This window comes from Archocentrus centrarchus, chromosome 17 (genome assembly GCF_007364275.1).
Source record: "Archocentrus centrarchus isolate MPI-CPG fArcCen1 chromosome 17, fArcCen1, whole genome shotgun sequence".
Classification (NCBI taxonomy): Eukaryota; Metazoa; Chordata; class Actinopteri; order Cichliformes; family Cichlidae; genus Archocentrus; species Archocentrus centrarchus.
The window spans coordinates 12689341-12710805 of record NC_044362.1 but is presented as its reverse complement, the minus strand read 5'-3'; the positions used below and the strand labels follow the sequence as shown (position 1 = coordinate 12710805).

Here is a 21465-nt window from a genome sequence, read left to right as displayed (position 1 = left end):
ATGAGTTAGATTTTGCAACACGAGAATCCTGTTGCTGTTATGCCCTCTTGAGCAGATTAAAGAGAACATCAAATGCTGGTAATTGAGCTCACAAGAGAAATAAAAGACGCAAATCAAGCTGAATGAGCAAAAAAGAAGCAAACTTTAATTTTCCAAGATTATTAACAGGAGATTTTTTTTTTTTTTTTTTTTGTGAGCACAGTTTCTAAGTATCAATATCAGTTAATGGGCAGAAAAACAAAACAGTGCAGCCAACATAAAAAAAAAAAACATCTTTCAGTTCAGCCTTTAAACAGCAAGAAGCCAAAACAAAGTCACAGCAAAAATACAGAAGGGGAAGAACTCAAAAGTCAGTCTCAGCTCATAAGACATGCAAAAACTATGTGTAGGTATAGGATGTTTCAGTCTATTGATTTTAAAAGGTAATGCAGAACATTTTCGAAAGTTTGACTTTAAATATGTGGAGTGTAATAATAATTTAGTGAGCAAATCTACAGATTTAGAAAGGGGGTGTAAATATTAAGTTGGTGTCTTATGCAGAAGATGCACCTATTTAATAACCGATTACTGAGGCATTAAAAACAGAAATAACTTGTTACTTCTCTATTTCATTCCTGTGGATGCTTTTATTTCCTCTCTGGCAGTCGGTGCACTTTTCACCACATGCTCTGCCTCGAGCATCTATAACAGGATGTTAAAATGATTAAAAGAGGCTCAGGCTCAGAGTGGCTAAAGCCACTACCACTCTGAAGATGACTGTTCAGGTTTTCATGAATTTAACAACACAAAAAGGAAAGTTTTTAGGATCACACAGATAACATGAAGCGGTGAAAGATACTGATGTAAGCTTCGCTAGTGTAAAACGAGAACTCACAACACTGAGTACACACAAAGTTCATTAATGTTTACCAGTTATAGATCAAACTAACTGCTCTGTCCTCAGCATGATCACACTACTGCTTCGACAGTTTCAGACTCTTCTATATGTTGAAGACTTACAAAAAAAGAAAAGAAAAAAAAAACACACAAAGAAAATCTAGAGGAAGGGGAGGGAAAGTCTTATCTAAATAAATGTTAAACTTGGGTTATATGGGCTCCTAAATTAAAGATAACTTCACCTACAATGTATAACCTCAAAATGCGTCATCAGTCGACTTCTCAAATGCATCATCAAAACATGTCCAACGTGGTGAAACTCACGACCGAGTTGTTTGTTCTACATTTGGGCCTTACATGTTTTCACCCTCCTTTTCAGTGAGTGGTCATATGAAGTACCGCAGGTACCATTTACACCTCATCTCACTGACTGCATGTTTAACGATGTCTGACTTCAGGGCAAGGTTCTTTCTGAAGTTCTGCCCTCTTGATTTGGCGCTTTCAGTAACATGTGCTCGGTGATTTCTATCTGCTGGCTTTAGCAGCTTCAGGGGTCAGCGGAAAAGGAGGACAGCTTTATTCAGTTACAAGCTGGTTACAGTGCCTTCACTCATCCTTTTGCACTACTAAAAAGATACAAAGAAGAACAAAAAAAAAAACAAAATTGTCTCACTATCTGCAGATCTTTGGAGCTCAGATCTGGAGACAAAGATGTTTTTCTTTTTTTTTTTACATTTATACTTTTAAGAGCTTATTCCACCACTTGTTCTTTGCAGACCACCTAGGGAAAGACCTGCCATGAAAGACGGCCAACTACACTAGCTTACGTCACTGAAAACCCTCAATGAAAAACAGCCTTTATTTAGAAAACTTTCCAACTCAAAGCTGAGAAAGCAAAGCAAATGACCCATAACTGGTTAGTCCTCAAATGCCTTTTAAACCTCTGAGGCACAGCACCACAAGCATTTCTGAGTTCTGTTGAGATGCCAAACGTTTCTCCTGGTTGCTTAAATGTGATCAAATGCAGAACCTCGATTCAAGCTTTGAGTTTAAAAAAGTTGCCATGTTAACTGCTTCAAGAGCTGTGTCTCCATTTATTTTCTCTCTCACTCCAAGTCACAGTGGACGTCCTGTTGTTAGCTTGGAGGACTTGTGTGAGACACCTCTTCTCCATCTTTCTCATCTTTTGGAGCAAGAATCCCAACCACACCGCCTGGAGATCCGAGGGTTCGGGGGCACACGAGGGACTAGATGACGCAATCGGCCCCTTTCCCCCCTCCAGAATGCCTCAGATCTTTCACCCTCCTCGACCCGTTGAAGGTCTCACCTCTCCAACTGCGCTGCTCCGAGGACAACAGCTTTCTCCTTTGCCATGTCTTCACATGTGAGCAGCAGTGCCTTCTCTCCTCCACCAGCCTCCCACTCTCTCCGTCTTGCTCTCTTCCTGTCCAGCTCTACTCCCATTTTTGCTCTCACTCTTGTGATTGGTTGGTTTCTCACGGTCTCTCTCCTGTTACTTTCACACAGTGGTGCTTCGGTTGTAGCAGTGGAAAACGGGTATCCATGTTTGTTCTTTTTTGTTATTACCCAGATTAAAATACCAATGAACTAAGCTTCACACAGGCCTAGCTCCTTTCCAGCAACCTGCAAGACAGACATACTTGTTTCAGGGGAGATTCATTCATCTTTTCACTGTACTACGACATTCTCATAGATTCACAGACTCTGAAATTGTTCTAACTCTTAAATGTTAAACAAGAAGCTGGAAAAACCTGATGGTAACTTCAGCTTAAGATCAAGATGGGAAAACAGTTTGCCTGATGTGCAAGGGCAACAAAACCCCCACGCCAGCACATCTAGCACCAGCTCACAGTGGAACATATTCTTTGTCTAATCTGTGCAAAGTTAGTGCTAACCTATGACTTAAAAACATCTCAGGAAAGTGTATCAAAATGCTGAACTAGTCCTTTCATTTTAGTGAGTCATCTTAGCCCACAGTGGAATTTCTTACAGTCTAGTACTGGGACAGTCCAGTCACACCACCATGGTAGGCCCGCTCCCCCTGGTAGGTGGAATCCTGGGACAAAGCCACATCAATCTGAGACTTGAACTCGTCTCCAAGGTAACTGTCCTATAATGGGACAAATAAAAAGATCAGTCAGCAGTTATTCCTTCATTTCTTTCCATGCAGTAAAGGAATAAATGCTTTTGGACAACTCTTTACTTGAAGAGGAAATCTGGACAAATGCTTGGAATATACAGTACGTGCAAAAGTTTCATGCACTTAAAAAGGTTGGATTATTGTTGATTATATTTTCAGGCCTCGGATAAATGATCTAAAAATCATCAAGTCAGTGGAAACCTCTAAGATCCTCAGAACAACCTACATGCCAAAAAGTAGAAATGCACCAAGGAGAATGAATGACTACAGGTGGTCACATCTTATTGTGCGTAAAGTATTCGTTATTCATGGCATAATTTTTTAAAGCATTCTTGCTTCTCTTCTAATGCCTACAACCTTTGCACAGCACTGTATGGGCAAGCATCTCTGACAATGAGTACTAACTGCAATAAAAAAAAAAAAAAGAGAGAGATATCTATCTAGATAGATAAACCAACCTGGGAGAGTTCAGGCTGGGAGAGCCCAGGCTGGCTCATCTGTGATGGCTGGCTCATGCTGATGTAGCCCTGCGTCAGAGGGCCCTGCGAGAATGGCTGGGAGCCCTGGTCCTGGCTAGCCTGGCTGGTAGTCATTTGGCCTCCATGCTGTCCACGGTCTGTTCCACCGCTGTGGTTTCCACGGTTTCTTTGACGGCCACCTCGAGTTCCCCCACCTCCTCCACTGCCCGACTTGCCCTTCATACCACCACCACGACCTGCTCATAGATTAAGTCATGTAACAAAATTCCATCAAACAATTCCTAGCTCTTTTAAGAGAAAACTGTGGCAGTAGCATGACTTTCTCACCTGCAGTAGGTCCATTCACCTGTCCCAAGTACCCTGGTGGTGGTATCGGAGGCATCACAAGGTTGAAGGGGATGGGGAGGTTCATGGAGGACATGGGATTAGGGCCTGTGCCAATCATACCGATCTGGTCATGGGTCTGGAAATACATGTTGGACGAACGCCCTGCAGTAGAACATGTGTTAATTGTACTGTGTTAAATATACTTTTTCAGTTAGGAAAAAGGTGTGTATGGTGTGAGAGATTTCTCACCATTGCTGCTGCGATCATAAACAGATCCAGGAATGAGGGCCTCCCTGGCATCATACATAGCAGTGCTCATGAATCGGCCGCCCTACAAAACAAAAGATTAAGCAACGGTCTTTGTGTCTTTGCACTGTTAAATTACGCTGGTTCATTTTAACGCCTCACTCTGGGAGAATGAGCAAACTTTAAAGTGCATCTCCAGTCTTTCATGAGCCACAGCACTTCAGCATTCTACAAGCACTGTATGTAAGGCCCACACACACACACACACACTAAACTCACAGGGTTGATGGTGTTAACCAACTTGCGAGGCTTGCTGAATTGCATGAGGCTCTCCCTCAGGTTGTTTAGTGGGCCTTCAACCAGGACCTTCTGCTCCTTGTAGTAATTTAGCAGGTGGTTCCACAGAGGCTGCTTGGACAGGGCTTTGGGATTTCCCACGATGATCACACCATACCTGTGTGGGAGGAAGAGACAATTACAAATTACTTAACAATTAAAAGTTATAAAAGTAGGGTAAGCTGTCCTCGCAGTGATGGTATTAAACAAATGTTAGAGTCAAAAAGCTGGTGAAGTCTTTTGCACATTGAGCTGCTCATTATTACCTGGCCCTGGTGAGTGCCACGTTAAGACGTCTGGGATCATTGAGGAAGCCGATGCCCTGATGCTCATTGGCCCTCACGCAGGACAGGATGATGAAGTCTTTCTCTCTCCCTTGGAAAGCATCCACACTGGCTATTTCCACCTCCTGAAGAGTATGAAAACATTTTTGGGTGAATCCAATATTTTAGGCCAATACTAAATTACAAGTGCCTGAAATGATTTGGTCCTGTGTGCTACCTAAGTGCTGCTACAAGAGTTTCGCTTCTTTCAATCTCCTCTAAGTTCAAACACTGGCTATAACAGGGTTTCAGGTGTTTGATTAGTTAAGACTGCAATCATTTACGATTCATTTGAAGTTTGAATTAAACATTCCTCAGTTTACCTGGTAGAGCTTTGTATGGAGGGAGCCGCTGAACTGCATGTACTGGACCAGGTAGGACCTCTGCCCCTCGTAGGGGGTGATGATGCCAATCTGATCGGGTTTTGCTCCAGCCTTCAGCAACCTTGTGGTTATTTTCTCCACATTGGCTGCCTCAGTCCTGCATAAACAAGCAGGGTGAGTAAAATTTAAGATTTTTTTTAATATAGAAAATTTGAAGTAACACAGGAATCTATTAACCTTGACTACAAAAACAGGGCAGAAATCGATGAGACATCTCTTAAAGCATAGTTTCTGAACACCTAACTAATGTACTTTATATGAGGCTTGTAAGAAGTGATTCAGAAAAATTGTGCCTGTCAAATATTTGCTATTTTCAGACACATCATTCAGACACTGTCAACATAATGTCCAAGAAAGTTGGCACCTGTTCAAATAAGACGTTCCAGAGCTTGCAATTTCCTCTTGGCCTTGGGTGACATAAAAGAACATCGGCTTGTCTGGTTGTGGCCACTGGAAGTCAAAGCCTTTTTTCACACGGTCCGCTGCAGAAAGAACAAATGAATATGATGGTGTATGGTCTGGTAAATTAATAATAATAAGCTTGATATAATTAGCAATAGGCTGTGTTGCATCTACAAGTCAGCTACCAGATGACTACATTTCAAAAGAAGATAAAACACAAACACAACACTATTGGTTTTAAAACCAATCATGAGTTTTAAATAATTATCTTCAAAAAAAAAAAAAAAAAAAAAAAAAAAAGGCTTTGATTTTCTTCCCCATTTTTCTAAATAGACTAATTGCTGTTTCCAGTACATGCAGTAGCAGTATGGACAATGAAGGCCTTTTTTGGAAATGTTTATTGCACTGATAGGCAGTTGAAGAAATGTAAGGTAATACAAATAGTAAGAGCTAAAAAATGTCAGTGTTTTTCATCTCACCGGCAGTGACTCCGTTCTGCAGAGAGCCCTCATAAAAGATGTTGGAGGGGAAGGCACTGAGGGCCGGGTGCATGCGGTACTGAACCTGCAGACGGATTGGTCGGATCCCCAAAACTACGAGACGCTCAAACAGAGACTGGGACAGACCTGCCTTAGCCGCCTTCTTACACATCACCACAGGTCCCAACTGGCAGTGATCACCCACAAGAATCAACTATGAAGAAAAAAAAAAAAAAAATACAAAGCGTACAAGTCAAAATGAGAAAATCATTTATGGACACCAGAGGCTTCAGAGCGACAGTGTTTAAGCTGGTGGTTAATACTACAGACTGCTGATCCAGTTGTATTTTCACTCATGGAGCTCATACCTGCTTGGCCCCGAGGACTACAGGTACCATGCACTCTGGCTCAGTGGCCTGGGTGCTCTCATCAATCAGGATTGATCTGAACTGCATCTTGGCCAGACGAGGATCTCCTGCCCCAACGCAGGTACAGCAGATCACATCAGCATTCTGGCAAAGAGAAGCGATAAAGCTGAGTTTCTTTATGATGAAGTATCACTTACTACATTAATTTACCAAATAAACCATCCCAATGATAAATAATATTTTTGCATGAAGTTAACAGAAAGTCTTATCATGCAAAAAAATAAAAAAATTCCTGATGAATACACATTACTGTGCAAAGCACTGTCACAAAAAGCAAGTTCACTTGACACACCATAAGCAGTTCTCTCTCAGCAGTGCGTCTCAGAGCTCTGTAGCGCTTCTCATCTGAGGAGGACAGCTCTCCAGTCTCATCCTTCAGTTGTTGGAGTTTCTGAAGCTCCGGCATGCTGCAGGTATCATTACATTTAATCACAGTGTAAAATCAGTGTTGTGTTTGCGTGCAAAGATTTCGTGCTGCTCTTGCAGAAACAGCTGTTATGCAACATCATCATCATAAAGTGATTTTTAAGTAGGAATAACTGGAGCTGTGTAGTTTCTCCAAACATTTTTAGACTGATTGTGTAATGCAAAAAAAAAAAAAAAAAAAAAAAAAAAAGCAAACGTCAGTTTTCATTTGTTAGCCCTACAGACAAATAACAAGTCCAACTCTTTCGAAACAAGCAGACACAAGTTAATCATAGACAGATGTGTGTTACCTGTCCATATTTCGGGTCTGGTTGTGCAGAGCCAGGAATGACACTGGTGAGTCTATGGCCTCCCTGCTCTTGGCACAGAGTCTCACCACCTTGAGACCTGTTTGGTGAATCTTCTCAGTGAGCTGATCAACAGCAATGTTACTGGGAGCACAAACCAGCACAGGCCTGGGGAGACAAAAGTTATTATACTGTACTAACAGGATTTTTTGAATCATTTCAGTCAGGATAAAGGTCATAAAACCCTCATGGAGTATTTGAAAGAATTAATATTAAGTTAAATGTAGCAAAAGTTAAGAACAAAGAGAATCAGAATCAAAGCAGCAAAGTAAAAAAAAAAAAGACTACAGCAAAGTTTGTTACCCATTTCCCTGTCTAGCCAGGTGGTACACAATGGTGGCAGAGGTGACGGTTTTCCCAGTGCCAGGAGGACCCTGGATCAGACTGAGGGGGCGCTGCAGCACTGTTTTTACAGCATACACCTGCATCACAAACAAAAAACATTCCCATGTGAGCTCTGACAGGGCAAAATCCAAGAGGCCAGGTAGTACGCAAAGCTCCTTTCAGTCATCTGACACGTCTTCTCTCGATCTCACCTGGGAGTGGTTAAGGTCAGGCAGGCCTTGAGCGGTGAAACGTTTGGGCAACTGGCACTTGATAACCACATCCTCCACCTCATGTCCCAGCAGTTTGTGGTAGATGTAACCAGACACTGAAGTTTCATCCACAGCAAAAGTCTTCAGGGCACTCTGCATCCTGGGGTAAAAAAAAAAGGCATTTTTCATTTTAATAAAACATACTCTTGTAACTGATAAAGTACTTCAGGTCTCAGTTCTTTATTGTACTTATCACAACAATGACAAGGGTGTATGGCTTTTCCCACAATACCTATCAAATGAAGTGGACTTCCACACAAAGTCCACTTGAAAGATGTGAGGGATCTCCACCGGAGCCCCGGCACTGCTCCTTAGTTCGATGGCAATTTCATCACCATAATCTGAGACAGAAGGTCAAGGAAACAGCCAACGATTTAACCTGTACTACAGTTACTCAAACATCTCATTTCTGCCACTCTAAAATATGTCATTAGGAATACCTTACTACTTCATTGTGCAAAATTGCAGTAATTTACAAGTGAGGTCTCACAAGTACTGATAGACAATCACAGTCTTCTTCTGCTGTCTTAGTGGCTGGTGACATTTTAAGCAGCAGCCACTCTGTACTTTGCTCAATGAACTGAAAACCCAGCTGCACAACAGCGAATGACTGAAAACGTGGAATGTTTTGGATTTGGAATAGTGGACACAGGTCTGCAGCGCAGACTCTGCGCTAAAGTTTTGTACAGCTGTTGCCATTCCTCACTTAATTTTTGAATGTGAGGCATGTAAACGTTGCTTTTAATTACTGGCTAAAACACCTAGAAATGACCCAGGCTCTACTTCATGTTAAGTTTCATTAACAATAAATTTCAAGACTGTGGAGCAGAGTCACTAAAAAGGCTATGAGACACAGCCTCAGGCTGTACTGGTAGTGTAGTGTCAACTAGAAATTAAGAGATGATCCTGTATAAGCAAGATCTAAATATAGAAATTGCATCCAAAAGACACAGGAGAGGGAACCACAAGTTTGTTAATTTTGATGTAGTTTTACACAGCTGCCACTAGGTGCTACTAAAGATCCATACATCATATTACCTGCAGTATCAAATGTGCAAATTACAGATAATATGGTTAAACAGTAGTGTCTAGTTTGCTTATTCAAAGCCATAAGGATACTGTCAGGAACTTTGATGACATGGCCAATGCCTTTCCATGGAGGGGCCAGGTCTCCTTTGTATCGCAGGCAAATTTCATCCCCCTGCATCAGCCGCATATCTAAAAGGTATTGAGACAAAATCTTTTTTAAACATGCATTTAAAAAAGGAACTCAAAAGGAGTGTAAAGCATTAGTAAATCATACAACTGAATAAGTTAAAAACCCAAACACACAGAAAAATTACAAAGTTGCATTGTATGAAGTGATGGTGGTAAACTTCAAAATAAAACTACTACTAAATACCTGAGTCTGTCTTGGGGAGGGTGAAATAAGCAATCCTCTTCTTATTCAGGCCCAAGTCCCATCTTACTGTGATGTTGTCTTGTGTCTGATGAAAAATAACAAAAACAAATTTAAACTAAATAAATAAATAGTGGCGTTCATGTGAACCTCAAAATTATCAAGACAGTTAAACGTATGAGTATGCAGTTTTGGATTAAAAATCATAAGTGGAAAATACTGAATACTCATGGCTATAAAGTTCAGCTTCTGTGTACTACAGTAAAACAATCTATTATCTCCAGGTTTAAAAAAAGAAACTAAATCAAACTACAAACATGGTCTTATCATACAAGATGTACAAACTTGTATCACTATGATCAAGCTGTTCGTTACCTGTGACTCTTTGAGTTTCTTATCATAGTCAGCCTCCAGCTTCACAAGAGGCCCAAAGATGTTCTGGTACTGGTAGGCATCCTCATAGCGAAGCAGGACATGCTGGGGCTCCTCATCTACTCCAGGCTTTTCCAGGTCCTCCAAGGTTGCCGTGGGATTTTCCTACCAAAAAATTAAAAAGAAAAAACAAACTAAGATCTGTTGGCCTACAGAGCTCGGTTGTCAAATGTTTTACAATATGTGACATATTGAAGCGGAAACTAATTTGGCCATAGGTCAGCCATCACCAAGCTGACACTTACTGTTTTATTTATTTATTTTACAAATGTTGTAAAATTTGTCAAAAATTGAAGATCTGCAACATTCTGTAGACTTTTCCCTGAGGAAGACTCAATAAGTTTCAGAAGAATTGGCCAACAAATTTGGGAGGAGTAGCAATTGAAGTTAAACATCAATATACAATATTTCTTGAAAATTTCAAAAATTCATTCAATTCAATTTCATAAAAAAAAAAACTGCAACCAAAAAAATATTGTCTGAAGCATTCTGTAGTTTTGTACAGCAAAATCTATTTAGAGATGGGTGTTTTTTGTTTTGTTTTTTAACCACTGTGCTTAGATTCAAACTAGGAATAACCCAGATAAAAATCAGCATATTGCTATGAGGACTGTAAATAATAAAACCTATGATAGATCACTACCATTTAGCTGCTTCAGTTTTGTCACGGTTTATTTGGACATGTGAATACAACAAAGCCATTTTAATTTGTAATGCTTATATTTTTACAGATATAACGAGTCAAAATGTCTGCAGGGAAAAAGATCAATGTTCTAACAGGCACCTAAAATAGGCAGTTCCAACATTTCCGTTACGTTATTTGCTTAACAGCCAGCTATATGAATTCATCTAGTTAAGCACACAGATAAGTCTGAGCCACACTCAAATTCAAGCTGTGGGTTTGGAATATTTACATAGTACAGGTGGTGTGACAGTACCTTCCAGAGCTCCTCCAGTTTGTTGATCTGCTGGGCGGTGATCTGGCGTGCCCGGAGCTGCTCCTGTTCTGAGGGAATTTTGACCAACCAGGAAAGAAAGCAGCGGTCCTGGATTAGAGGCTGCCACTGTGAACTGTCCCAGTTGATGTCCTTCAGGCTACTCTGGCTAGCACATGGCTGCCTGTGGTAAAAATCAAAACAAAAGAAAAAAGTCAAGCATAACAGTGAACCTCTGCATTTTCTTTGAATGACCTCCTATGAGTAAACAGCAAGCTGCACAGGTTTGCCCTTACCTGCACAGTAACACCACAACCGAGTCAGCCTTGGCAGGAATGAAGCCCAGTAAGAAGACGTTGCGACAGCCACAGTTGTAGCACTCCAAAACTGTTTCTCCCAGTGGGCCATCTTTATGCAGGGTCACCTCCTTGGACTTTGCCCTCACCAGGTGGTTAACAATGTGGCTACAAGTGAGCAGAATAACAATTAAGGTACTAACTGGAAGAAATACATTTAGTATGCTACTAAGTCTTACTCCTAACGTCTCATGTCAATATGTCCTAACCATCTCATTTAAACTCAAAACATCACTGTATGACTGAGCGAGAGAAATGATGAAACCTGACTTCTCTATACTGACAAAGCAAATACTGTGTGTTTTCTGAATAGGAACAGCTATGTATGACAGCTGATTGATAGTAGTCTGGTTTCAACTGTAGCTGAGGAATAATACAGTACTAAGTTAAATAGCTCTTTGCTTTGGATTTCAAAACTAAACATTAGCCTAAGCAGCCTTTGACAGCCAATAAATCTTCTTTGGATCCTGTTTTAAGTCAAGGCTAGCACACCTGTAAAATGATCCTCTCCCAGGTAATTTAGTTAAGAACAAGCATAAGAAGGGGCAAAAAGAGGCTGGTAAGTCAGTTTTTCTTACCTGCCAGAAGTGTTTCCCCGGCCATTACAAAACCACTTCTTGCTGGTGTTGCAGTAGACCACACAGGCTGGATCATGAATCCCGCAATAACTGAAGGAAAGTCAAAATTAAACAAGAAACGCACAGCATTTTTGTCAGAGACCGCCTAAATTCTAATGCACTGGTAAACAGTGAAAACAAGAAAACAGGCAATTACTTGTAATCATACATCACTAACTTGATTCAAAATTGTAACCTAATTATACTCCTGGAGGCCTCTGGGTGTTGCAAACCCATATATTAAGACCAAAATCAAATGGATGTAGCAGTGCAGCCGATGGCAGTTTTATAGCTGTGTAAAGCAATAGTACATGCAAAACAATTCAAAACTGCAAACAGAAAACAAAAAGCAATGAAATACAAGAAACACAAGGGATGGCTGACAGGGAATTCACCAGTCACATTAGTCTGATCCTTTACCTGCAGGCATGGACAGGAAGGTCCTTAGTATAGTAGGTGTCCTCTTCATCCTCCTCAAAGTTCAACTCTGCCAGTAACTGGCTGGCTTTCACCACAGGGTCGTCTCCATTCTGTAACACACCGTCAGGGCCATTGACCTGAGGAGGCAGGAGTCATGTATAGAAACGAACCTTATTGCAGAAATTATCTATTACACATTAACAGGCTCGCACATCGTCAGATGATTTTGGAAAAGATGGGCAGTCAACCAGATCAATAAAGCGTCATGAGATGCAATTTTTCCACAGTTGCAGCCTTGATACTGTCCCATAATTAGACGGTTAGTTGACAGTATCAGAATTATTGGCTCTACTGACCATTGTGATTGTTATTTTCAGTGACAATATTCAGTGCATATAACTGCTATTAAGATCGGAAAGAAATAACTGCTGACAAATATATGTATGGACATTTTTTCGGTGGTCTACCACACAGAAAATTCACTCTTGGATCAAACAGCAATAAAGTCCTGAGTCTTGACATGCTAGCTACATCGGCATGCTAGCTCTGTTAGCAGTTAGCCACCGTGCTAGCTCATTAGCTGAATAAAAGCATGGTAACGGACGCAAGGCGTCAGATGCTAACGATGTTGTTAGCCAACGTTAGCTGATTCACGTTTTGTCAACACAGCAGGACCCTCATTCACGCACAGAAACGGCACAAATAACCTCACGAACCTGGCCGTCTAGCTGGCTCTGGGTTTGGCCTTGAGTCTGGGTCTGGCTCGGCAGGGTAAAATCGGTGAAGTCGAACTCGGATCCCTGGGTGTCCGCTCCCAGCAGCTCGGCTTCCTCGGTGTCCAGGAACGTTAGAGTCTGCGAGCTCGGCCCGTACGCCTCGACACTCATGTTTTTCACCTTTTTGTCAGCGGTATTGTGGCTGTTACTACAATATTCCACAAACTGTTGCTGCTCCAGATCAAACCGAACAACGGAGACGAGCTAATAATGAGAAAATGACAAACAGTGGTGCTAAGAGAGAAAGCCAGGGGGAGCCTCGACCGCGGCGGAGTTCCGTTCGGCTTCTCCACCCCCGCTCCTATCCTCTCATCCCTCAATACCGCTGGTCTCCTATAGGAAGTCACCTGTAGGAAGCGAGGGAAGGGAAGGAGCCAAGAAGACATGTGTCAACAGAATAGGGATAAGTGAATGCTCTCTCTCTCTCTCTATATATTTATATATATATAGAGAGAGAGAGAGAGAGAGCATTCAGTTGTGTGTGTGTGTGTGTGTGTGTGTGTGTGTGTGTGTATATTCTTTGAAAAAGTTTATTATGGAGCTCTGTCAAACATTAGCATGATTCCACAAACCCGCAGTTCATCTAACCATTAATAATTAAATGTTCAAAATGTAAACTGACCCAGGGAGACAGGAAGCACATTTCACAGCTTCACAAGTTTTATTCTATTTAAATGTTTATCTAGCAGGAAGGTTTCAAAAGGAAAACATCAGGACTGGTTTGTATACCCTGCAGCCACCATGATAGAAAATTAAAGATAAGTCAGCACACTAGAAATAGCTCCTGAACAGCTTTAATGTGGCTCACCACACATGTGATTGTCTCTATTGTTGTTTCTTGGTCCTGTACCCAGTTTTCATCTTCCCGGATCATGCGTGTCTGTCTTTTGAGTTTGTTTGCAGCCACCATGAACCAGCCTTCAAAATCTAGGGATTAGATTTAGTTTTTTTTGTTTGTTTGTTTTGTTCTCTATCGTCATTAGTTAACAGAAAGAAGAATGAGCCAGTGTTGTTCTGTCAGAAAAATCTGCATCTATATGATACCTGTCGATGTTAAATTTGCATGAAATAAAAAGTATTATGATATACAAAACAATGCATGGTGTGCAAATTACAATGGGCACTTTTGTGCAGATTATTACAAAAATATGCAAAGAAAGAAACATTGGAGATTAGATTTTTTTTTTTTAAACTGCTTTAATATCTATAAAAACAAAAACAAATCCTTGTGAGATTCAGTAAGTCAGAACATTGAACCACCGTGTTTTTACAAACAGGTCGACCCAGATCAGGATGTACTCATGGGACAATGCTCAGGTCCTTTTGGTGGGGAACAAGTGTGATATGGAAGATGAACGAGTGGTGGCTGCAGAGAGGGGCCGGCAGCTGTCAGAACAGCTGGGTAAGTCATTTGGTCGGAATGAAATGCTGCAGTACCACTCTGGGTGTGTATCTCCCATTTAAAAGAATGTTTAGGGTTCGATTAGATTGTTTCTGAGGTTGTTTTTGGATCAAACGTATTGCTTCATATCTGTTTAATGTCCTCTTTAACTTCGCTACATTGCATAATTTTATTTATGTGTGAAACTGATGTTTTCGGGGGGGGGGGCTGAAGTCTTTCAAAGTCTTTCTTTGGACATTGGCTACTTTTTCACTCATTTTCAGTCCAGCCCTGACCATTTTCAGAGGCACGTTTTTCTGTTTAAGCCACCTAACACTGACCTATAAATCACTGAAGCATTTAAAAAGGCCCGTAACTCAATGGATGAACCACCACATGTGTAGATGCAGAGAAAAAAGTCAACTTGACAATGAATCAATTTTATTGCAATAGCAATAGTAACAATAGTAATAATAGCAACCTGTTGCAAAAACACACTATTTGTTCCCATTTCTTTAGTTGAATCTATGAAAAATGCTAAACATAACACAGTCTGACAGACATAAAATAGTAATTTTGCACCAATAAACTTGTCGTATCTCAGCATGGTGTGCAGTGTGTCTTTAAAAAAATCTGAGGAAACTGGACAAGTCGATGATAAAAGAAGTAACAGGCCTAAAAAACTATCGACCGCAAATGAACAGGCTCTGAAAGTCGTGTTCTTAAGAAACAGGAAAATATTCAGCAAAGACCTGATACAGGGCCTGAGAGATGCATCTGGCCCTCAGTTGATCCATCTGCTGTTCACTGAAGCATCATCAGAAATGGTCTCAGTGGAAAGGTGGCTGCCAAGAAGCCATTCTTAAGGAAGGGAAGTAGGGAGAAAAGGCTGAGGTATGCCTAATTACACAAGAACAGTTGCTCTATCAGTTATTGATTGGCCTACCCAGAGTCCGAACCTCAACATTATTGAAGCAGTGTGGGATCATCTCAACAAAAGGCAGCCAACATCCAAAGATCTTTGAATGTCCTTCAAGAAGCCTGGAGAACTATTCCTGAAAACTACTGAAAGAAATGACAAGAAAGCTGCCTCAGAGAGTTCAGGCTGTGTTGAAGAGGTCATACCAAATATTGACTTTCATGCTTTTTGCCTTATACACTGTGTTTCATTTACATTTGCACATTTAAATAAATCACTGCACTTATTTCCCATTTTCCTAGCAAAATATTAAAAAATGAGGGGGGGGATCAAGAGTTTTCCACAGTACTATAGATGATAAGATCCCCAAATGCTGGGAAACATTCTTAAATTGTTGAACCATTTGCCTGATCATGTAACCAAATAGCCCAGTTGTTAGTTGCTTCAGCAGGTGGGTATTTTTCCAGCAGCAATAAAATTTCTCCTTTGAAACATTTGATATGTTGTACTATATTCAATCAAATATAGGGTTTAAATACACATAATTGCATTTTATCAGTTACTCATGTATTGCTATGAGGTCCAACCAGATTAAGGTGCTTATGTGGCTCACATAAATCCTTGTACTTTCCTCTGCTATGAATTAGTGTAAGAAATACAGCAGCAATGTTTTGTTTTGTTTTTTTAAATCATGATCCTTCTTCTCTGTCTTGCGCCAATCTAGAACAAGTTCAGCAGGTCTGTTTACTCAGTGTGCTACACCCAGTATTACTGTAACTCAGGCATGCATCAAAGGAATCTGAAAGTACATAACACAAAGTAGCAAATAGTTTCCTTAAGCACACTCCAGTCTCTGAAAAACTTGATGACTTGTTATTGAGCCATGATTAAAAAAAAAAGCAAGAATTGTATTTCTGAATGACATCATGATCTGTCTAAAAGTTTGCAATTAAAAAAAAAAAAATTAATGAAGTGCATAAATTACGCTGACCAAAGATTTCAGATTAACAAAGACAAATTAGGCCAAGTATGTATGAAGTTTTTTTTTTAATTAGACACAGTGTTACTTTCTATTGCAAGCCTACAGCACAGACACATATACACACATACATAGGACAGACAATTCATCGGATTACTCATTACTGATTGCATTTGCAATAAATTCCCTGAGATGAACATCTTTAAATTTTGTTTTCACGTTCCCATTTTGAAAATCATCACATTTCTGTGGGTCAAGTGCAATTAACACGAGGGAATGACACATGTTCCAGACACCAACCAAATTGGGAGTGTTAGGGCAACAATATTTCTAAGATACCGCACCCAGGTGAGGCACAAATGTGACAAATGTGAATATCATGCCATTATTTTCTGGAGCTAATGGTCCACAGCTGCCGCTGGAAGTCACAGGTTTCTGAGCCACACAACTTCCCTCAGATGAAACAATTACTACAAGCCAGTGGCTCCTCATGGTCAGTTAGGCGTGCCCTCAGATTGCAAGTCAGTCAAAAGTGGTCAAGCTTTTGTTAAGGCTTATCATGTCTGTGCTCGGTCTCTCTTTGCTCCTCCTCACTGCAACTCCGCTCCAGCAGGTTCAGCATTTCCTGTATGACAGCCTTGAGGCCTCTACCCAGATCCTGGCCGCTGTAGGGTTTTTCTAGTGGAGGCACGTGGACAAAGGCAGCGCGGCCCTTCCCCAGGTACAGAGATGTGTAGTACGTGTAGTCACACAGGTACCTGGCATGACCCAAAGCATGGATGTTAGGAATAATTCCACTTAGTAGCAAAAGTCAAAGGAGCAGGAAACAGTAGAGGATACCCTTGACAAAGGCTGCGTGCCAACTGTGCAGTTATGGAGGTGTCCCTGGCTGCAGCTTTTCAAAGGCTGATAAGCATTTAAATACATCACTGTGCATATTTGCATTCATTTTGTAAGGAGACAATAAAGCACATACACGCTTATCTTTAATACATAAAGGACTTCGTTAAACTATGTATTCTGTCTGTGTCAGGTCCAACTGTAGCATTCAGAACAGACATGTAAAAGCTGTGCAAACATCCTGCATGTCTGCATAGTTTGCTGACTTTATGGTGCCATTTTACTCTGTTCCTTTGCTTCAAAGACACTGTTGAATTCAGTGTTTACGTCCACCACATACGGAGCGTGTAATTTATGAAACATTTGTAAAATAACATCACTAACCTTCCAGCATCCTTCGATACGGACACAGTGATGCCAGTGTGAGAGTCATTGACCCTTTTGCAGATTGTATCCATGTCTAGGATTGATTTGATGCAATCTGGTCCAGTCTCCATGCAGCACTGGGAGGCTGGGCAAAAGCTGCAGTTGTCCAGACGCTTGTAGCCCTTATTATGACCACACTGCTCCAGAGTCACTGTGGTGGCTAATCCAGAAACACCAACGTGCACCACTAACTGCTCACAGGAGACCAAATATAGAGGATACACTAGTCAGTTGGGGTATTTACTGTGCAAAGGTCTTTCTTTATATTTTGTTTCCAAGTAGTCAAACCTTCTTGTAATTTCCTAAAGTGGTCTTGAGCAATCTTGAGTTCTCCAGATTTTCTGAAGGTCTTTCATAGTTTTTTCTTTGGGCATTGGCTGCTTTTTCACTCATTTTCAGTCCAGTCCTTGTACCTGACCATTTTCAGGGGAATGTTTTTTGTTTGTTTGTTAAGCCACTTCACTGACCTATGAATCATTCAAGGTTGACTGATGAATGAACTCAGACAACTTAGCAAAGAACTAATTTTAAGTTGTATGTTTAAGCACACACACCCCCCCCCCCCCCATTTCAGTAGTTGAATCTATGAGAAATGCCAAAGATAACAGTCTGCGAGGCATAAAATATTTTTGCACCAACAAGGTGATTCCCAAAGAGCTATTAGCTGACGACTTGGCATACTCAGCATGGTGTGCAATGTGTCCTTAAAACAATTGAGGAAACTGGACAAGTGGAGGATAAAAGAAGATGTGGCAGGCCTAAAACTATCTTTTCAAAATTGCAATACTAGCTGGAAACAATCTGATTGGCAATGATCCCAAATCACACTGCCAACACAGTAAAAGCATATCTGCATAGAAAAAACACGCAATTGAACACCATCAGTCATGGATTGGCCTCCCCAGAGCCCGGACCTCAACATTACTGAAGCAGTGTGGGATCATCCTGACAGAACAGAACAAAATGCAACATCCAAAGAGCTTTGAATGTCCTTCAAGAAGCCTGCAGAACTGTTCCTGAAGACTACTCAAAGAAATGACAAGAAAGCTGCCTCAGAGAGTTCAGGCTGTGCTGAAGGATAAAGGCGGTCATATGTTAAAATTCTGTTTTTGCTTTATATGGTGTACTTCCATGCATGTTTCCATATTTCAATAAATCACTGTGCTTATTTACAATTTTCCAAGCAAAATATAAAGAAATGAGAAGTGGCTCAAGACTGTAAACCAGAATTAAAGCTTAATCTGTAAAGTATTGTGTATTTCTTTGAATACCTGTGGTTGATGCTCTTTCCACAGAGATGGCAGTAGACTCTGAACAGCCTGGTATTCAACAGGCACTTCACACACATACAGATCTACGGCCTCACCCAGTCCTAATCGCTCCAGTTCCTGTGAACACACCCAACACTTAAATATGATAACTGCAAATGGCTTTGAAGGCAATAAATAAACAGTGACACAAAGTGACAGACCCCTTTGCACAGCTTTGTGCAATAGGCATAAAAAAAAAATCCCTTTGTTGAATTTATTGAGCTATTTTACTGCATAGATTCATTCAAGCTGGAGCCAACCCCAGCTATCAGTCACTTTTATTTACTTTTTTAATTTTATTTAATCACCTTCTTTTGTATTTATTTATTTATCAGTTGTATTTTATTGTGCTGTCCTTTTTCATTTTAATGCAGGAATTTTCCAACTTGGGGAAAATAAAGCATTCGTGATCTTTATCTTTAATCAGTGATTACCTGCACTGCCACCCAGCTGGAGTTCACTGCATGCTCAGCGAATGGCTCAAATCCTGCAGGAAAAAAAAAAAAAAAAAAAGGACTGATCAACTGTGGCAATGCAAACAACAAAGGAAGCCAGGGTGCTTATCTTTAATGGAGAGCAGGTATGGAACTGGATGTTTTTTTAAAAGGGGGTGGGGGCTCTATTAAAGTGTAAAGGTTACTTCAAGTTAATAATTACTTGCGGTCCTAGCACATGCCACACTGAAGAGACACGGGATGATTTCTTTTTTGTCCTTATCTAAGCCAGGAGACAAAACCCTTTATCCCTGACAGCGAGGTTACTCTCTGAAGCGCGTTACATTTTGAAAGCAGAGCCATTTTCCATTCATGATGTATTCACAACAGCTCAAGTGCAAAGGTAACTGTGCAGCTCAGACATAAAGAACTCTTTGAGATACAACAGCACTCTGGAAAAAAAAAAGACACACTGGTGTCCTCTGACCAGTCCTCTGACCAATCAAAACCTCTCACCTGTCACTACTATCTTCTTCTTACTGGCCATTATCCTCGGTTAATATGACTGGAACTGCTTTAAAGGAACACTAACGGGATCAAATATCCCGAACATGAATCCCAGGATTGTCTGCGCTTAGTGCTGTCTTCTTCTTGTTCACAGCTGAAAGGAAATGGCACGCCAAATATAGATGAATAACACTGCCATCTATTGTTGGGCATGCATCTCTCTCTCTTTCTCTCTCTCCGCAGCGGCTCATCCTAGACATAAAAAAGGGGGGTTGTGAATTATTTGTTCATCCTTTCGTCAGGAGGCAGATAAGAAACAGGAGGCAGCTACCAATAATCGTTTTTAATGCGTTTAATAAAAGAGAGTCGCGGGAATACTGAAAATAAAAGCCAAGCCTCTGTTTTGTATTTATAGATTTAAAGTTAGAGAATTTTCAGCTAAAGTGACTAAAACAACAATCCCCCCCCCCAATAAATAAATAATATAATATAATAAGCTGTTGAGCCAGCCCACAAGTGAATATTTAACCCCCAACCAGCTGCTCCTGTGGAGCTGCTCAGACGCGCAGTAACGCGGTGAGAGCGACGCGGGGTGTTGCAGAACCCGCGTGAGCCTCAAAAAGACTCGAAATCAGAGCGCGCTTCTTAGTGTCTTACACAACCTCTGACACGGCGCCTGAGTTTAGAGGACAAGTCCTCTTCTCAGTTTGTTGTTTGAAAGTCACAGCTAATCTAATTTTGCCTTACAGGAACAGCCCTTTTTTTCATTCTCACACACTCTGCTGTCCACACCCCTGGGCGGCGAAATGACTCACACATTCTGGACACTGTACCCTGTGTGGCTGGCACAATGAAGGAAATGTCTCTTTTTTAATACATACATATATATATATATATATATATATATATATATATATATATATATATATATATATATATATATATATATATATATATATATATTCTTTTTTTTCTGAACGAACATTATAAAGTGAATGCTTCACTAAACTGATCTCATTCATGTTACTGGAGCTATGGTTACAGTATTGATTTCCGCTGCTGAACCACATCAAACACACACACAACTCCACAGCCCACCTACACAACCTGCACTGCAGTCACCCCCCCCCCCCCCCCCCTTCTCCTGCCTCAACTCATTCACCTTTCTCTCTGTCTTGCCTGCGTCACTCACTGTGTCCCTGTTGCCATGGAAACTAATGATGCCCTCTCTGCTCTGGTGCTGATGCAGACGGTCTGTTGACGTCACCACTGTGTATGGGCGGAATAACAATGTTTTGCTCGACCACAGGGCCTTACTCACCGATATACTGTATACTGCAGGGATACTGCGTTTGTCTCTTGTACTTCTCTGTATTTATCACGCTCTGTTCTATCAGGTTTCTAAGGTTAATCAGTCATGTGAATCATTTTATGCGTTTTTTTTAAATCAGTATTATAATTGAAAAGATTGCTGCAGTTATTTTTGTAAACCATATACACGTGGCTTTGGACTTGTGGCACAACAGCCACAAGTCATGAAAACCATGAAAACACAAACAGTTTGTTTTCCAGCAGCCACTGATGGACATGTAAGGGCATTAACCTTTCAACGAGTTACTTTCAATCACAGTGCACACTGGTTTCCTCCGTCCACTGTCAGTGTTTCCTTCCCCTTTCTCGTTTATTCTCAGTTTAACCAGAAACACCATGAGACATTATAATACCTCATCTTAAATGTCTCGCTTGGTCTGATTCGTATGAAAATTAAATGTGATCTCTGAGTCGTGAAGAGCAAGATAAAGGCTGATGAATAATATCGTAACCTGAGTTTAAAACCACTTCAGCCCCATAGAGCGCGATAACAAGTCTGCGCCTACTATTCTGTTCATTTCTATCCGTTTAAAACCTTCTTTAAGCTGAGTTGA

General features: G+C 40.8%; 2 protein-coding genes across 2 annotated transcripts; both read right to left on the bottom strand.

Annotated features, from left to right (window-relative positions):
- Positions 1 to 170: 170 nt before the first annotated feature.
- LOC115795340 (regulator of nonsense transcripts 1-like) lies at positions 171 to 13156 on the bottom strand. The gene is made up of 24 exons (XM_030751181.1): positions 12685 to 13156; positions 11969 to 12105; positions 11510 to 11599; positions 10872 to 11039; positions 10579 to 10759; positions 9584 to 9745; positions 9212 to 9296; positions 8929 to 9027; positions 8042 to 8150; positions 7750 to 7909; positions 7517 to 7635; positions 7157 to 7321; positions 6733 to 6847; positions 6381 to 6524; positions 6013 to 6226; positions 5496 to 5613; positions 5072 to 5228; positions 4692 to 4834; positions 4369 to 4543; positions 4093 to 4174; positions 3844 to 4005; positions 3496 to 3752; positions 2888 to 3007; positions 171 to 2520 (listed from the first exon to the last, which is right to left on the bottom strand). Exons 1-23 carry the CDS (start codon positions 12853 to 12855, stop codon positions 2891 to 2893), a joined length of 3330 nt encoding a protein of 1109 aa, XP_030607041.1. The 5' UTR covers positions 12856 to 13156; the 3' UTR covers positions 171 to 2520; positions 2888 to 2890.
- A 2956-nt stretch (positions 13157 to 16112) lies between these two features.
- LOC115796058 (pyroglutamyl-peptidase 1-like) lies at positions 16113 to 19580 on the bottom strand. Its single transcript, XM_030752282.1, has 5 exons — positions 19550 to 19580; positions 19034 to 19086; positions 18561 to 18677; positions 17248 to 17480; positions 16113 to 16781 (listed from the first exon to the last, which is right to left on the bottom strand). Exons 1-5 carry the CDS (start codon positions 19578 to 19580, stop codon positions 16571 to 16573), a joined length of 645 nt encoding a protein of 214 aa, XP_030608142.1. The 3' UTR covers positions 16113 to 16570.
- Positions 19581 to 21465: the final 1885 nt, after the last annotated feature.

Excerpts from the sequence above, each read along its gene's own strand:
- LOC115795340 (XM_030751181.1), bottom strand. The coding sequence starts at position 12,855 with ATGAGTGTCGAGGCGTACGGGCCGAGCTCGCAGACTCTAACGTTCCTG. Across the intron at positions 6,525-6,732 it reads CTGAGAGAGAACTGCTTATG|AATGCTGATGTGATCTGCTG; the intron begins GTGTGTCAAGTG and ends TCTCTTTGCCAG. Across the intron at positions 6,227-6,380 it reads TAGTCCTCGGGGCCAAGCAG|TTGATTCTTGTGGGTGATCA; the intron begins GTATGAGCTCCA and ends TTTTCTTCATAG.
- LOC115796058 (XM_030752282.1), bottom strand. The coding sequence starts at position 19,580 with ATGGCCAGTAAGAAGAAGATAGTAGTGACAG. Across the intron at positions 17,481-18,560 it reads GGAAAGAGCATCAACCACAG|TTAGTGGTGCACGTTGGTGT; the intron begins GTATTCAAAGAA and ends TCCTGTGAGCAG. Across the intron at positions 16,782-17,247 it reads GTATCGAAGGATGCTGGAAG|GTACCTGTGTGACTACACGT; the intron begins GTTAGTGATGTT and ends GGGTCATGCCAG.